At 53.1% G+C, this 17,690-nt stretch overlaps 2 protein-coding genes across 6 annotated transcripts in view; one reads left to right on the top strand and one right to left on the bottom strand.

Annotated features, from left to right (window-relative positions):
* The window catches only part of MRFAP1 (Morf4 family associated protein 1), a 572,854-nt gene that overhangs the window by 255,094 nt on the left and 300,070 nt on the right, over positions 1–17,690 (bottom strand). The gene's annotated exons all lie outside the window — the stretch shown is intronic.
* The window catches only part of PPP2R2C (protein phosphatase 2 regulatory subunit Bgamma), an 873,451-nt gene that overhangs the window by 804,769 nt on the left and 50,992 nt on the right, over positions 1–17,690 (top strand). For 3 of the 5 annotated variants that reach the window (XM_050792129.1, XM_050792128.1, XM_050792131.1), the window contains 4 exons: positions 8,577–8,674; positions 11,089–11,254; positions 13,704–13,816; positions 16,901–17,078. In XM_050792129.1, the coding sequence (XP_050648086.1) occupies positions 8,577–8,674; positions 11,089–11,254; positions 13,704–13,816; positions 16,901–17,078 (555 nt within the window). Of the gene's footprint in view, positions 1–7,784; positions 7,898–8,576; positions 8,675–11,088; positions 11,255–13,703; positions 13,817–16,900; positions 17,079–17,690 lie in introns of those variants that run through there. The other 2 variants (XM_050792132.1, XM_050792127.1) reach the window with 2 other exon arrangements.

The following is a 17,690-nucleotide window of genomic DNA, read 5'->3' as shown; positions in this document are numbered from 1 at the left end:
GGATGATAACAGCACACAACAACTTCTTGGAGTTGTTAAAAAGATTCAGTAATAGGTGTGAAGTGCCAAAGCTGGGGCGCGGCTCCCAAAAGTGCCCAGAAGGTTTACTATTATAACCAAAGGTGCCACGCCACCCCGCTGGACCTGGACTCTGTGAGGAGGGGCTCCCCATCTTCTTATCCCAGTGTCAGCCCGCTGCTGGGTAAATCCTCTCCCCAAGCCCATGGTCAGTCGTTGATGACTGCAGGAGACCCTTCCTCTCCCTGACATTTCCCTTCAGCAGCAGGCGGACCCCTCCTTCCTCGCCCACCTCCACCCTTAGCAGCCCTGATACCTCTGACAATGCTAATTAAATGCAACAACCTCATCAGAAGGCTTAAGCTGGGCTTGCCTAAGGCCCCCTCTCTGCCCTGAGCCCTGATGGATCATTAGTGGTGTCAGCAGCACTTATGGTGATGGACGAGGGGAGCAAGTCCCCTGATGTGCTGGGGAGGAAGTCCCTGACGAGCATCTTCCTCTCCTGTCTGCAGGCCTCGGCCAGAGTTTCCAGGGAACGTCCTAGTCCACAGAATTGTATGAATTTCACATTTACCCTAGGAGAACCATGGCCAGGCAGGGATGACAATTCCCATTGTATCCATGAGGCAGTCGGGCTCAGAGAGGGTGAGTGATTTGGGTGAGGACGCACAGCTCATAAGTCATGGGGCTGGGACTGGATTACCACGGCCTTGATGAAAGCTGCAGGGGGCATCTGTAAGATCCAAGGGTGAAGTCTCCCCCAGGGTGCACATGGAGAAGAAAGCCAGCAAGTGCCACTGGCTTGGGGGTAGCCCAGTTCTCGGGGGCTGGAGCCCGCACACTCTTGTTTCAGCTCTGTGTCAGTTTCCTAGGGAAGCTGTGACAAAGTGCTACAAACTGGGTGGCTTAAAACAACCGAAATTTGTTCTCTCACAGTTCTGGAGGCCAGAAGTCTGCAATCGTGATGCTGGCACAGCTTGGCTCTCTCTGACAGCTCCGGGGAGGACTCTGTTCCAGGCATCCCCACCGGTTTCTAGTGGTGACTGGCAATCCTTGGCATTTCCGGGCATTTCCGGGCATTGGGAGGCCCGGCTCGGCCTCCCAAAGTGCTGGGATTATAGTTGTGAGCCACCGTGCCTGGCCTGCCCTTGATTCTTGATGCGTCCCTTCAGCCTCTGCCTCTGTTTCCCCATGGCCTCCTCCCTGTATCTGTGTGTGCTGTGTCTTCATATGGCCTTCTTATCAGGATACCAGCCCTTAGATCTAGGGCTCACCATAATCCAGCATGACCACACCTTAACTTGATCATCTGCAAAGACTCTATTTCCAAATAAGTTCACATTTATAGGTACCAGGGGTTAGGATTTTAACATAGGTACCAGGGGTTAGTAGTTCAACCCACGATACCATCTTTGCCCGTCTCTGGCTCTGGCGTGCAGGGACCTGTTACTGGGCGGGTCACTAGGGACACCACCTCTCACCTCTCTGGGCACCCACTGGTAGGCCTGTGCTATGCCCAGCACCAGGGGGCTGGCTGAGGCCTCCTTGTCCGGCGGTACCTGTGCGCCTCTCCATTTGGGGGTTGCCCTAGAGCCGCCCAGGAAGGGAGGGGGCACCTCAGGGAGGAAGGACGGCATGAATTTCCATGGGCTTCTCGTCACCCACATAGAGTGACTTGGAACACTGCTCCCAGTGGCTGATCTGGGGCCCCGAGTTCGAGGCTGCAGCCAGTGGCAGCTCCAGGCCCTGCAGTGTGGGGGCAGGGACGGCCAAAAAGAGCACATGGCAAAGGCCCTGCCACTTAGGGGACTGTGGGCAAGTTTGACCAAGTTGTCTGTAAGTAGAGAGTGATAATTGGTCGATGGGATTGTTCTGAGATGAAAGTGCCGGTCCTTGGGAAAGCTTCAGCTGAAATGTCTATTTATTTTGCTCTTCATTCTGTTTTTTTTTTTTTTTTTGAGATGGAGCTTCACTGTTGTCACCCAGGCTGGAGTGCAATGGTGCAATCTCGGCTCACTGCAGCCTCCACCTCTCAGGTTCAAGCAATTCTCCTGCCTTAGCCTCCCAAGTAGCTGGGATTACAGGCACCCGACACCATGCCTGGCTAATTTTTTTTGTATTTTTAGTAGAGACGGGGTTTCATCATGTTGGCCAGGCTGGTCTCGAACTCCTGACCTCAGATGATCCTCCCAGCTTGGACTCCCAAAGTGCTGGGATTACAGGTGTGAGCCACCACGCCCAGCCTGCCCTTCAGTCTTGACGAGTATTTCAACTGAATTAAGAATTCTGGGTTTCCAGGTTTTAAGGTTTTCTTATAGCACATTGAAAGAGTCTTCTGGGTGCCATTATTTCTGCTGCCAAGTCAGCAGTCTCTGAGTCCCGGTGTCTCTGAATGTAATATGTTGTTTTTATTCTAGCTGCTTTAACATTTTCTCATTATTTCAGTTCCCAGTAGTTTGCAGTTTGACCAGGATGTATCTTGGTGTAATTTTCCTTGTACTTATCCTGCTTGGAGTTAGCTAAGTTTCTTAAGTTTGTAAATTGATGTCTTTTACCAAATTGAGGAATTTTTCGGTCATTATTTCTTCATCTCTTCTTTTTAGTATATTGTCTCTCCCCTCCCTCTACAAATCCAATCACATGTGGGTTGAACCTTTTGATATTATCCAACAGGTCTTTGAGGATCTTTTTCTTTAAAAAATTTTTTTTTCTCCCTATTCTTCAGATTAGGTAATTTCTATTGAGATCATCTTCAAGTTCACTAACTCTTCTATTTTCTCAGACTTTCTGTTAAGCAATTTCTGTTAAGCTGTGATTTTTTTCTGTCTCAGACATGATATTTTTAAGTCACAGAATTTTCATTTAGTTCTTTTTTAAGTTGTTTATATTTCTTTGCTGAGATTTATTTTCTTTTCATTAAGTATGAGCCAATTTTCTTGACACCTTTAACACAGTTATCATAGCAACTTTAAAAATCTCTAGTTGCTAATCGCAGTAGCCAGCGCATTTCAGGTGAGTTTCCACTGACTAGCTGTTATATTAAGTATGGCTGGTTTTCCTGTGTCTTTGTATATCTTCATATAATTTTGGATGATATCCTGGGTCTTGTGAATGATAGCATAAGAGCAACTCTAGATTTTTGTTCCTTCTCCCCAAAGAGCATTTTTGTTTTGCTTTGTATTTGCAAGCAGTTAACTTGACTGAAAGCAACTGTAAGCCATCTGCAGTGGTGAGTGGTGGGCAGTGGCAGGAGCCTCTGTTCACTGCTTTTAGCCCTGGCTGGGCTGCAGCTGCAGGAAGTCTGTCCTGGGTGTGTGTGGTTTGGGGTCAGCCCGAGATGTGGGCAGAATTGATTTGCCCCATTTGGGGATCCGTCTTGGTGGCTCTCCTCATTCCAGGATTCACTCCCGCACTTTTCCAGCTGCTGTGAGTGTCTCAGACTCTGTTTTCTGCTCTGTCAAGCCAGTGAGACGCTGGCTTTCCGTCTGAGTTCCGGCAGCCCTATGACACAGGCTGGGACTTGTCCTCAGGCTGAAAACCATGAAACCAGGAAAGCCCACGCCGGCTGTTCCTCCCAATTGCTGACCACCTGCAGCGTCCGCTGCGGCCTTGCCCTCTGCTGCCTTCAGAGAGTGTCGTTTTGTTGTTGTTTTGTCAAGGGTTTATAGTCTATAGTTATTTGTGAGAGAGTTGCCGCACTAGGGCTACTAGGCTATTACCAGAAGCATTTAGAGCAGGGCCTGGCGGACAGTAAGCACTTAAGAAATGTGAGTTAATGTGGTCAACCACAATGTGGCGCTGTCTCCTCTGGTCAAGGCTAGAGACAACGTGGAGACAGACAGTAAGTACCATGCAGGAGGTGTCAGTACCCTGTGAAGGGCACACAATGGCCTTAAGACTACAGTTGTAGGTTGGGCGCGGTGGCTCATGTCTGCAATCCCAGCACTTTGGGAGGCTGAGGCGGGCAGATCACTTGAGGTCAGGAGTTTGAGACCAGCCTGACCAACATGGTGAAACCCCAACTCTACTAAAAATACAAAAATTAGCCGGGTGTGGTGGCAGGTGTCTGTAATCCCAGCTACTTGGGAGGCTGAGGCACTTGAACCCAGGAGGTGGAGGTTGTAGTGGGCCAAGATTCTGCCACTGCACTCCAGCCTGGGTGACTCTGGAGTGACTCTGGGAGAATCTGTCTCAAAAAAATAAATGAATAAAATAGAAGACTGCAGTTGTAGGAGAGACCACTTAACTGGGGGAGGGGGGAAAGGGGACTATCCAGGAAGGCTTCCTGGAGGAGGTGGTATTGGAGCTGGAAATGTGTCAGATAATCCAAGATGAGAAGATGGACTTCCTTCACAGAGGTGGCTGCCAAAACAATTAATTTTATGGCCTTACTGATGAGAATTTCTGGCATTCAAGGGAGGCAACTTTTCTTAAGGCAAATCCTGAAGACATTTACCTGTAAAAATGAGTAGATGTTAAACATCCACTAGCTCCTTCGTGGGCCAGAGGAAGCAATGCCCTGGCCTGGGCACAAGGGGATCTGAGGTCTGGTGGTAGTTCTGTAGATGTTTGCAGGGGGCAACTGGCGGGACTGGTAGGCGGGACCATCCACAAGTGAGGTTGGGCCCCAGATCCATCGCCACATTGCAGAGCTTGTGGTTGTCAATCCTGTGGCAGCCAAGAGCACAGGTGACCAGGAGCTTTAGTTTCTGTCCTATACATTTTGGTGATTCATTATTCCCGGAGTCCTTGTCTTCTCTTCCTCCCTTACCCTCTCACCTCCTTGTCTCACTTGAACCTCTAATCCTGGGAAGGCTCCACCATAAGCACACTACAGATAATGAAACCAAGGCTCAGAGAACTTGTGTGGCTTACCCAAGACCACACAGCTGAGACTGGAGCCAAGACTCCAGCCAGCACTTCTGTCTGCAAAGAGCTCATGGCGTCGTCTCTCGTGGAGGGAGCCTCTATCTCCTCTGCTGCCAAATGGAAATCACAGTAGTGTCTCCTGCAGGGGCTGGCGTGAGGTTAAAGGAGGTGGCAGATATGAAAATGACAAATAAATTGTAAATTGCCCACAGACATTAGTGTGTGTTGCTTGGCAACCACTCAGCATTTGTGGACCGCATTTGCTTTGGATAGCGATAGTTCTATTGGCATTTTAATTTAATAGCATGGTTATGTTCCCATCATAAAAATAATATACACTATGTGTATGCCCACCCTCATCAAATTATATACATTATGTATGTGTAGTTTTTTTGTATATTGGTTGTACCTCAATATAGCTATTAAAAAATGATGTAACTTCATTACAGAAAATCTAGAAAACATGGACAAGTTGAAAGAGGAGGAAATAGTATTTCATTCCAGCTACCCTAAAGCTACCTCTGTTCACATTTTGGGGAATTCTCTTGCAGCTTTTTTCCCCTCTACACAGTTTCTTTCCTTATTTCACATAGTTATGATCATTGATGTAGATCATTACTAGCATTTTATACTCAATTTTATATCCCGTTCCTTCCCCCTCAGGGGGTTTTAATGTGAAATAGCAAGAATGAGTGCCCCACTGGGGACCCTAGCTAGCACAGCTGGGGTCAGCACACCTGACCCTGTTCCTGACTCCATGCCCGGTGGGCGTTTCCGTGTTCCCACAGAGCTGCTTTTCTTGTCTTGTCTTTTTAAGTTTAATGACATGTGCATCTGTCTTGATGGATGGAGGGATATATCCAGCCTGTCATCCCACTTCTAACCACCCTCTCTCACTCTTTTCTGTTGCCTCAAAGCTGGCATTGACTCATGGCTCAGAAGGCCAGTGCAGGCCAGGAGCTGTCCTAAAAGGTCTGGACTGAAAAAAGAAAAGGCATTTCTTGGATAGATATCTCTGGTGTGGCTACTGTATACAGGCACCATTTGAAGCCGTGAATTAAGCCTGAGACTCCTGCCCTCGTGGAGTTGACGTTCTGGCCAGGAAGACAGCCAACAGATGATAAAAGCCTTTACAGAAGGAAAAACATCAGATTAGGTTGGGGCGGGAATGGTCAGGGTGTCCTGGATGAGGGTGCTGGGGTGCAGACAGCAATTCCAGCACGGTGGTCCCAGCTGTGCTCACCAGGAAGGCAGCAGTCGGGCGGAACTGGAAGACTAGGAAGGAGCTGTGCTGGTGCCCACGGGAAAGCCACTGCAGGCTGAGGGAGCAGGTCTTAGGACAGAAGGTGGCCAGGACTTTTGGGAAAGGACAAGGAGCCTGGCATTTGGAGGGGAATAAGCAGGTGGAGAGCAGTAGATGAGGCTGGGGAAGGGGAGGAGGTACCTTTTGCTGAGTTAAAAACACGAGACCCCATGCATACAACAGTAAACGTTTTCATCATCTTGCATCTGCGATTCTGTGGTCTGGGCTTGGCTGGGCTTGCCCAGTTCTGTGGGTCAGCGGGGCCCAGCTGGAGGCTGGGGTATGGGGGCTTCTGCTGCACCCGCTCTTCCTACTCCCCCTCAGGGACCAGTCAGCCAGCCTGCGCAGGTCCTGCTCCTGGCACCGCCAGAGGCGCGGATGGCAACCCCCCAGTACCTAAGCCCCTTTGCATCTCTGCTTGTGGCTTGTCGAATTGCCGTTCTGCAGGCCAAAGCAAAACACAGGGACAAGCCCAGAATCAAGGTGGGGGGCAGAGAACAGGTTACCTGGCCCACGGTGGGAGGTGCGAAGGTTTGGCTCCGGATGCGGCCCACCTGGGCCGCGGGGGATGGGTGCTGCTTTCAGAACACTCAGTGCTTTTCTCTGAGTATACAATGGGAGCCGCTGGAGGGTTTTGAGCAGGGGAGTGCCAGGATCAGTCCTGGGTGTTACCCGCCTCTCTCCTGCCAGTCTGTTGAGGCTACGTCGTAGCCAGGCCAGGGAGAAAGAGCTGTGGCAGTCATCCAGTGAGAGGTGGGAGAGCGGCTGGCATCCTGATATGCTGTGAAGGCTGAGCAGGCAGGATGGGATGCGGGGTGTGTGTGTGTGTGTGTGAGAGAGAGAGAGAGAGAGAGAGAGAGAGAGCGCAACTCCAAGACTTGGGCCCGAGCAAGTGAACGATAGAGCTGTCATCACCTGAGACTGGGGAAGCTGCAGAGGGTGAGGTTGAGGAGGGATCAGAATTCAGTTATGGGGACAAATGAAGGGTTTTGAGTAGAGGGACACAGGGATGTCCTGGCTCAGGAGTTCGGCCATCAGGTTGGCTGCCATAGGGAGAACAGAGGCTGGACAGGGAGCCCTGTGGAGCATCCTCTCTGCGGCTGCAGGGAGCAGTGGTCAGATCTGTGGCTTGTTTGAAAGTAGATCCATTTTGCTAAAGGTGGTATCAGAGATTTTAGAGCCTACAGAGTCCAGGCCAGAAGAGCAAAGAACGACAGAGGTCCCATTCACAGCAGCGGGCTATCCCAGGCTCCTACTAGCTGTTGCTGCTTGGGCCTATGGGGATGGTGTTCTAGAACTTTCCATCTTCCAAGACATACTGGAAATGTGGATTTTTATAGGAAATCTTCTACTTTTAAAATATTAGGAATGACTTCAAGTGAAAAGTCAGAATCATTTGGGGGCTTCAGGCACACTTGGTGGCGGAGCAGGCCTCAGGCTTCAGGCTGGTGAGCTGTCACCCAGCGGGGGTTCCTCTTCTAGGCCAGGGCCCTGTCCTCCCCTGCTGTCCCCCACTCCCAGGGCTGGCCACCCAGAATGTGCGGGCCCCTCATCTCTGTGACTCTTAGAACCTGAGAATGTTGGTGACAGAAGGGGGTGTTCCCCTCGTTCCCACATGCAAAAAGTGGGGCCTGGAGATGGGGCTGTCATTTTTCTCCAAACACTTGCCCATCCAGGAAGGCCAGCCCTGGGCATCGAAGACTCCAGGTATGGGGGTGACTCCATAAGGAAAGGTTCTTGAGCGACCTGAAGAAACATGGTTGGGATGAAGTGCAGGGAGAGGCAGGGCAGGCAGGGCTGAGCTCCGCTTCTGCGAGCACAGATGAGAGAGCGATCCTGGAGGCCTGCCTGGAGGTGGGGCCACAGAGCAGGAGTCTGAAGGAGAGGGCGTAATTCACCTCTGTCCTACTGTGTGGGAAGCCCTGAGTGGGCCCCTAGCAGAGGGTTGCCTTGCTTGTCTACGGAGATATTGGGAGGGGCTTCCCTGACCCAGGTTGCTGGAACACACGGGCCTGGGTGGCAGGGGTGGGGGTGGGGGAGTTCAAGACAGGAGGACGAGGCCGCATCCAGGTGGTTTCAGATACCACCATGAGTCCCAGAGTGTCCAGTTACTATAAAGTCTGCCGGCCACTGCGGTCACCCCAGGCCTGTGCCAAGTCCCGAGAGCTCTGCCCCGCAGCCGGTGTAGAGGGAAGAGGAGGGCAGGAGGGGACAGGTTAGTGGCCCCTCGCCAGTGCTCCTGACCCCTCGGGCTCCCTGCTGCCTCCTGCCCAGGGCTGTGGGGCTTCTGGGAGCCGGGAGCTCACTATTGCTGTGGTACTGTTGAGCACCCGGGAGAGGCGGGCTCTGACAGCCACCCCTTCCTGTCTTGCTGTTCCCCTCCCAGCTGACATCATCTCTACCGTTGAGTTCAACCACACGGGAGAGCTGCTGGCCACAGGTGACAAGGGCGGCCGGGTCGTCATCTTCCAGCGGGAACCAGAGGTGCGAAGCCCTGGGTCTGGTGGGAGGTGGGAGGAGTGGGGAGCAGAGTCAGGTGGGAGGTGGGCATGGTGGGAGGAGGATAAGGATAAGGGGGATAAGGGGTGGTGTGGCGAGAGGTGGTAGGGGACTATACTCCAACCCAAAGGAGGGCTTTTAACTGACAGGAGGTGTGGGGCGTCCTGTCTGGATCGCATCTCCCAGGGGCATGGATTCCAGGGGTGGGAATGGGATGCTCTGGAATGCCGAAGGGGGAGTGGCGGGCGGTGGTGGGGGGAGTGCACCTGGTGGGCTGGCAAAGCCGGGTTCTGAGCCCCCTGCCCTCAGCCAATGTTTGCGGAGAGCTCCCTGCGTCCCACGCTCTGTCCTAGACCCTGGACGAATGGTCAGGACGTGGCACAGCCAGCTGCTGCCCCAGCTTGTGCCTTCAGTGAAACCTTCCTTTGCCTGGGTGACCTGCGTTGTCCTGGCCAGACTGGGGAGCGGGAGGACTCCACTCTCGCCCAGCTGTCACAGCCCTCAGGCTGGGCTAGGTGGTTTTTGCTCAGGCCTGGGCCCTTGTCCTCACCCCTGTCCTCACCCCCACCCCCGGAGGCTTGTTGTCCAGCAGAACTCTCGGTAAGACAGCAGTGGCCTGGACAACCTGCCCAGGACCACATTTCTGGAACACTGAAAGAGCCTCGGGACAAAAGCCCATTTACTGAGAACACTTGCTAAGTATTCTGGAGTTGCTTCTCGTTTACTCTGCGCTGCTCACCTCCGAGGGTCAGATCCACACTCCTGTGACAGATGCGGAAACTCAGAGAAGCCACCCCGCTAGTGAACAGCAGACCAGGGATGGAAGCCCGGCTGCCCGACGCCAGGACAGTGGCCAGCAACATCACACACCACCCAGCCTCAGAGAGGGGCGTCTCCCCCAGCAAACATGGACTGTGCCTGGAATTAGCTGCAGAAGACATCCAGGAAACCAAGGAGGAGGGAGGAGGGGATGGAGCAGGAGAGGAGGGGGAGGGGAGGAGGAGAAGAGGAGGTGGAGAAGGGGAGGTAGGAGGGAGGGGAGGAAGCGGGGGCGAAAAGAGGACCTGCAGAAGCATCTCTCCCTCCATTCACGCCTGAGCATGGCCCATGAGCTGAGGCTCCTTGAATCTGACTTTATCTTGGTGGCTTACGTAACCCTCCTCACGGTGACCCTGTGGGTGCAGTGCAGTGCAGCTATTCCCCTCATTTTACAGATAAGCCCGGAGTGCAGTGGGTTAAAATAGTTTACAAGGGGCACATCCTAGCTGCAAATCAGTTCCTCAAACACAGCACTCTGCCAGCACCTATGGGCTTCACCAGATGCACCAGGTGTCCCACCAGGCACGGCGAAGCTCAGCCTTCTTTTTGCCAAGCTGCAGAAAGAGATTCGATTGGTTGATGCGATTTTCTCCATTTTGAATTTTTCTCCCTTAGTGTTTTCTTCCTTCTGGTCCCACTGACCTTTGTCATCACGAGTGCTCGTGGGAAGCGAAGTGAATTGGAGGCAAAAATATTGGAGAACTTTGAAGCTTTTCAAAAGCAAGACAGGGACAGAAATATAAAAATAAATACTTAAAAAAAATTAACCAGGAAGTCTTGAAATCATTCTGGGCTGGTTGGGGTTTCATGTTGTCGTATGAACTTGAACTCTCTCCTGGGAACGTGGTCCCTGGCGCACACAGTGGACTCATCACCTGACTATTTTGGGAGCCCCATAGTGAAGGGGTCTTTATTAGGAAGAGCTCTGTTCCCTAAACCAGGCCGAGCACTGCTGAGGAAAGCCAGGGACAGATTCTAATCCAGGTCTGACATTGCCAGACATTCTGTCCCAATGTTAAAGTCTGCTCCTATATTCATTTATTCCTCAAGTTAGGCCTGAGTTGGACACGTGGAATTGAGGAGCAGGTCAGGGCCCGAGACACGAGGGTGGCCAGAGCCTCGGCCTTGGCATCAGGCAGGCCTCAGCAGAGGGGTGCTGGCTGGTGAGTGGCCTCATGGCTCTGGGAAGTCACTTCCCCTCTGAGTCTCTGTTTGCTGGTCTGTGAAATGGGGAGAGTCATGGTGCTCAAGCAGAGGAGACCTGGAGGGTAGAATGCGATGGTGCGGGGACGACTTAGCGGGGTGTCCAGCATGTAGCAGGTGCCGGGGAACATTCGCATTAGCAAGTGAGCTGGCTCGAGTGTGCGTGCTCATGGGATCGCGCAGGAGCAGGGCTTGTCCCTGGCACACTGCGAGTCATGGGCCGCTTAAACTGCAGAGAGTTTCATTTGACCCTCGAATTGGATCCCTGGCACGGCTGGGCGCCTGGTCCCACGGCCGGCCCTGCTGGGTCCCCGGAGGTCCTAGCCATCGCCCTGCGGGTCACGGTGCTCAGGCCCCTTCTCTGGGTTTCCCTGCAGAGTAAAAATGCGCCCCACAGCCAGGGCGAGTACGACGTCTACAGCACTTTCCAGAGCCATGAGCCAGAGTTTGACTATCTCAAGAGCTTGGAGATAGAGGAGAAGATCAACAAGATCAAGTGGCTCCCGCAGCAGAACGCCGCCCACTCGCTCCTGTCCACCAACGGTGAGGCGCCGCCCGGCCTCACATGCAGGGGCACGGGCTGTAGATGTTTCTACCAAATGCTGGTTTGTATTTCGCTTATATTGTGAGCGTTTTTCTGTGTCTTCAGAACTCCTAGAAAATAATATTTTGAGCAGCATGTAAATCCCATGAGTGAGGATGCCAGACCCCTTCAGACGCTCCCCATGGCTGGACACGGGGCTGCCCCCCACTGTGAAAAGAGCCGTCCGGGCCATCTTTATAGGCCTTTGCTTTGGGATGAGGGAGTGTGATGGACAAGGATGCAGGTCGCAGATACAGAGGACACTTGACACAAAGCGAACCCCTCCTCCCCATGCCGAATCCAGACCCCCAAGGGCTGTCACCACGGCCCTTGGGGGCAGTGGGAGCAGCCTTGGTTTAGGACCCTGGCTGGCCTCTTAATCTTCCTGCCTCAGGGAGGAGCATGTGCCTTTCAGGCTCTGGGGACTGGCCCAATGCCTGCTTCCCAGGCTGCACTCTGAGGAAGCGGCAAGGGCTGTCCTGCTTGGCTCACCGTGGGCCTGGGTCCCCCACTCACGCCCCCCGCCCATCCTCCTTCACCTGGGCCCCCTGCTGACCCAGGCAGCCTGGGGTCGGGTAGGATACACCTGGATTCTATTCTTTTCTTTTCTTTCTTTTTCTTTTTCTTTCTTTCTTTTATTTTCTTTTTCTTTTTTTTTTTTTTTTTTGAGAGACAGAGTCTCGCTCTGTCACCCAGGCTGGGGTAGAGTGGCATGATCTCTGCTCACGGCAACCTCTGCCTCTCGGGTTCAAGCGATTATCCTGCCTCAGCCTCCCAAGTAGCTGGGATTACAGGTATCCACCACCATGCCCAACTAATTTTTGTATTTTTTAGTAGAGATGGAGTTTCACTGTATGTTGGCCAGGTGGATCTTAACTCCTGACCTCAGCTGGTCCGCCTGCCTCAGCCTCCCAAAGGGCTTGGATTACAGGCATGAGACACTGTGCCCAGCCAGGACACACCTAGATTCTGTCCCCGCCCTCCCTCCCTTAGGCAATGGCCTTGCTTTCCTGAGCCTCAGCAGGGTGGACACAGCTCCCTTCTGGGGTCCGTGAAATGGTGCCCACTCAACCCCCTGAGAATAGTAACTGCTGCACAAGCACCAGCCAGGCTTCGAGGTGCTGTCCCCCGCCTTCCCCGAGGACGTCCAAGCTCCTCAGCGGGGCCTCCGATGCTTTCCTGAACCTGACTAGGCTCAGTTCCTGCCAGCCCACCTGTGCCTGAAGGCTGTCCTCACCCTGCACCTGGCCAAGTCCCTCCTCAATCCATAAGCCTCGATGAGTGCCAGCCTTTTCTGACCTCTCTGCTGAGCCAGGCATTCCTCCTGTGATACCTTGGCTCCTCTTAACTCAGGCTCACCCCCGCTCTGGGCACCTGCTGTTCTGATGGTGTTCTCCCACCAGGCACCCCAAAGGCAGGGTCTGTGTCCCGTAAGGGGCCCTGCCCAGCAAATCTGTCACCTGAGCCAGCAGGACATGAGAGGTCCTCCTGAAGGGCAGGCCCCAGGGCACAGGAGCCTCGGGTGAGTGCTAAGCCCCATGCAACTGCCCCTTTTAAAAATATTTAAGAGGGACGTGCCAGGCTGGTGTGGTGGCTCATGCCTGTAATCTCAGCACTTTGGGAGGCCGAGATGGATAGATTACTTGAGCCCAGGAGTTTGAGACCAGCCTGGGCAATGTGGCGAGACTCTATCTCTCCAAAAAAATAAAAATATTAGCCAGGTGAGGTGGTGAGAGCCTGTAGTCCCAGCTACTCAGGATGCTGAGATGGAAGGATCGTCTGAGACCGGGAAAGTCAAGGCTGCAGTGAGCTAAGATGGTGCCACTGCACTCCAGCCTGGGTGATTTGAGTGAGACCCTGTCTCAAAAGAAAAGAAAAACAAAAAAAGACATGCCACTTTCTTCCTGCCTCTCTGGAGAAACGGTCATCTTTCAGCACTCCCTACACGCCCCTCCCCTCGAAGCTTCCCAGCCTGGTGTTGAATCCCAGCTTCACTCTTTCCTAATGGCAGGGCCTTGGGTACCTTCCAAATGCTCCGCTGACACCAATTCTCTTCCCAGTTCATTCTCATCAGATGGTGCCATTTGTTTCAACTCCTGTATTAGTCAGCGTTCTCCAGAGAAAAAGAATCAGTAGGGTATGAGAGTGGGAAAGAGAAAGGGGGATTTATTTTAAGGAAGTGGCTTACGTGACTGTGGAGGCTGGCCGGTCTGAAATCTGCAGGGAGGCCAAAGGCTGGAGGCCTCAGGCTGGAGGCCTCGAGGCAGAGCTGCAGTTCTGGTCCAAAGCCGTCTGTTGGCAGAACCTCTTCCTCCCCTGGGAGGTGCCTCATGACCTCCTAAAGTGGATCTTCTCTTCCATCCGTCTGGTTAATTATGTGACTTGTTTTATTTTGTTCTGTTTTTAAAGATAAAACTATCAAATTATGGAAGATTACCGAACGAGATAAAAGGCCCGAAGGATACAACCTGAAGGATGAAGAGGGGAAACTTAAGGACCTGTCCACGGTGACATCACTGCAGGTGAGCTCTGGCGAGGAGGAAGCAGGCACACGCCTCTTTATTACACCTGAGGATTTTAGGGCTCTAAAAGCCTTCTGAGATTTGAGCCAGAGTCAGGTGCAGACTGTGGCTGGGCTGCTGGCTGCTGGGCAGCCACGGGCATCTCCCTGCCCCTTGCCTCAGTTTCCTCACCAGCAGCATAGAGATGACCACGTTTCTTCTAGGCATTTTGTGAGCATGCAGGGATGGTGCATGGCTATAACGTGTTTTTCACCTGCAACTGAGGGTGGAGAGCAAGGCAGATAATCTCTTGTTATAAGAAGGGGGAAACTGAGGCCCAGAGAGAGACAGTGACTCACCTGAAACTGCTCAACTGAGTGAGTAGGCAGAGGCAGAAGGAGAATGGGTTAGCAGAGCTTTGTGGCTCCTGAGTCCTTTACTGAGGGCAGAGGGACGCCTGGACCATGTGAGGCCTGCAGCATCTACAAAGGCCTGAAACAGACATACCTGAAACAGACACCACGTGCCCAACATCCAGTGAGCTGCAGAAATATAAAGCGGTAGTCAATGCTCTTCCTGAGAAGAAGAAATAAATGTTTAAATACATTGGCTTAAATGACCGGCAAATTGCACAAATAAATTCTGAGGAAGTGGGCAGCCAATTAGCTTCGATGTGGAGTAATGAGGGTGATGGTGCCCCCTGCCCCACCCCCAGTCCCAAGAAAGGTTATGAGGGTTTCATGTAGAGGGAGGGATACAGCGATCACATCTTGATCGCCCTGGTGTTTGGGGCAGAGCCAGTGGCCTTCATAAAAATCCTGTTTATGTCACTCCCAGTGTTGGAGGTTTTTCTCTGTAAGTCACACACATCCCAAGACACTTGACTGTCACTGAGAACGTGGGTGCCCTGGTCTGTCCTCATCCTGCCTCTCACCTTGTTTGCTTCCGATTTCACCCACGCCGTGCCAACCCTGCACAGCGTTCTACCCACCCTGTGCAGTTCACACTGGAGGCAGCTGTTGTTTACTGAGGAGCTGCTCCACACTAGACCCTGGGCTAGCCCTTGGGGCCCTAGAGGTGAGCAAGGTTCAGCTCGGTACCTGTCCCCAAAGTGTCCCCAGCCCCCAAGGAAACAGACGTGGAATCATCATCACACTGGCGGTCAGTGCTGTGACAGAGGGACACAGAGAGGCCGTGGGCACCCCAGGAGGCCTTTCTTTACTTGGTCAATTTGGTGAACTCCCATACATCCTATCAAACCCTGCCGGCCTTCACCTCCGTAAAGCCTTTCTGCACAGGCCAGATGAAAAATGTGATCTTTCCTGTATCCACTCTTGCCTTTTGCATCCAACACTGTCTGTCCTTAGTATCTGTATCTTCCTTGCCCCTCACCTTGACTAGACTGTGGCTTCTGTGGAGGCAGCATGCTTTACTCATGAAAACCCCAAACCTTAGGGAAGGTTTTCTTTCCTCTCTTCCTCCCTTTACTAAAAAACTGGCTTTGAGATCTGGTTTGGTGGATGGCAGCAAATGGCTGGAGCACTGGGCAAATTGGGTCCCAAGGCTGCCCGGAGAAAACAGAAAGCAACGTTGCCAAAAGGAAGGGGAAGGCAGATTGAGATGCCAAGACTTTGCTGGGCCATTGATGCTCTGCCCTCCTCCAGAGCTGCTGGACTCCCTGTCTCTCCTGAGAGTCCAGGGATCCCCACGGTGGGCAGTGGCTGCACCCTGAAGGAAGGGAAGGTTAGCAGCTTACCTAAAATATCTGACACAGGAATACATGCAGGGAGGATGCCTTGGAGGAGTCCAGACATATTAACACCAACTCCCAGGCACACAACCTAGAAGCAAAGACACAGAGGCAGCAACGCAAAAACCACCTAGATCCAGGCTGGCACTCACACCGGTGCTGCACACACACACACACACGCACACACATGCACATACACGTATACTCTTTCATGCATGCACACTTATATGCACACACTCATACATGCACTCTCAGCCATGCACACTCCCACACACACACACGCTGGGTGCCCTGGTGTGTGGGAAAATTTAATGTGGGCTGCAGAGTTGCCTCTGCTCCAAAGGAGCTCAGTGCTTGTCACTCTGACTGCAGCACCGAGGCTGTCACCTCCCATCTCAGCTGTTCCCTGAGAGCTCAGGGACACAGCCCATTCATTCATTCACTCACACATTCACTCATTCACTGGAGAGCCTCTCTGCTAGGCCTTGGACTGAGTGCCAGAGAGATGGAGAGATAAGCAAGAGGTGACGCCTCGCTAGCTAGGAAAGCTGATGGGACCAGATGACAGCCTCAGGGTTGGTCAGGGCTATGCGAGGGACCCTCGGGGCTGTGAAAGTCCAATGTCTGATGCCATGGCAAGGACCCTCACACCAGCCATCTGAGATGAAAGTTCGTATGAGTCAGGCTAATTCCACTGCTGTAACAAAACAACCCCATCAGTCCAGGGCTGAGCTTGGAAATGCATTTCTCACTATGGGAAGGTTCAGTGTGGGTGTGCTGGTTGGGATACAGTTCTCTTGCAGGCTCCTTCCATCCCCATCCCGTGAGTCTCAGTCCCTAAGGCTTGGGTCCTCACCTTCCACCATGGGGAGTTGCTCCCGCTGCTTAACTGTATCAGGGCCAGGCATCACTTTGCGCACATCCCATTGGTCAGAACTAGTCACATGACCATGCCTGGGCACAAAGCCTGCTGGGAAATGTAGTCCACATGTAGACAGCTGTTTCCCAGTGACAGCACTGCGTTGCAGGAGGGAGGTGAGGAGGCTTGGTAGACAATTGGCTGGCTCTGCCACATTATCTTTCCATTTCATTTTAGAGTTAAGGAAATTGGGGTATAGGAGGGTTCAGACACTTATTCACAGACCCACAGTGGGTAAGCTTTCATGCCTCTCATGCAGGGCTGGTGGGTGGCAGGCATTTGCCATCTGTCACTGCCTATTTCAGACCACGGAGGATCAGGATGGACGCCCACCCCTGTGTTCCAGCCTCCAGTTTGGATCACGTGCCCACGGCGTGCTATGTCCTCATGCCGCTGCCTAGCCTTCACCTCCTCCCTGCCTCCCCATCCTCTGCAGGTGCCGGTGCTGAAGCCCATGGACCTGATGGTGGAGGTGAGCCCTCGGAGGATCTTTGCCAATGGCCACACCTACCACATCAACTCCATCTCCGTCAACAGTGACTGCGAGACCTACATGTCAGCGGATGACCTGCGCATCAACCTCTGGCACCTGGCCATCACCGACAGGAGCTTCAGTATCCTTCACTGTGGCCTGGCCGGTGCCTCCCACAGGCAGGGTGGCTTCCGGTGGGCGGCGGGTTTGGTTTGGTTGGCAGCCAGCTGGTTTGGGGGTGGCTGCATTGTTTAACTTCTTCAGTGAGGCACCTCTGGCTCCTAGTATGCGTGTGAGGCCCAGATGCAGAATCGTATGTCACGTCTGTTTCTGAAAACCACAGAAATCACGGTTGCTGAGCATTGCACGTAACCCATTGCCTCCTCCAGGGTGGCCATGATCCCCCTCATCCTGGGGCCTCACCAGCGGCGAGGAAGGAGACAGAGTTCAGGGTTCAGCTGCTCTGGACGAGGGACTGCTGGCCTGGCTCAGCGTCCACTGAAGGCCCTTTGGGGCCCTCCCCACCGGGGCCCAAGGCAGGCTGTGTTAGCCTAGGAGGACCAGCACTGGGGCCCCAGCCAGGGCTTTGGGTGCAAACCAGGGTGTCAGAAGCCCAGCTGGGTTGGGGTCCTGAGAGCCCCCTGCTCGATGTTCCCGTGTCAGGGCAAGCTGGGGGCAGCAGCGTTGACAATTCCCGCCAACTGCTGAGGACAGAGCTGGTGATGGCATGAGCACCGGCCTGCAGGCAGGGCAA

The sequence above is a fragment of the Macaca thibetana genome, chromosome 5 (assembly GCF_024542745.1).
Source record: "Macaca thibetana thibetana isolate TM-01 chromosome 5, ASM2454274v1, whole genome shotgun sequence".
In the NCBI taxonomy this organism is placed as follows: domain Eukaryota; kingdom Metazoa; phylum Chordata; class Mammalia; order Primates; family Cercopithecidae; genus Macaca; species Macaca thibetana.
Note: the sequence above shows the minus strand (reverse complement) of the source record. Positions and strands in the feature narration are given on the sequence as shown.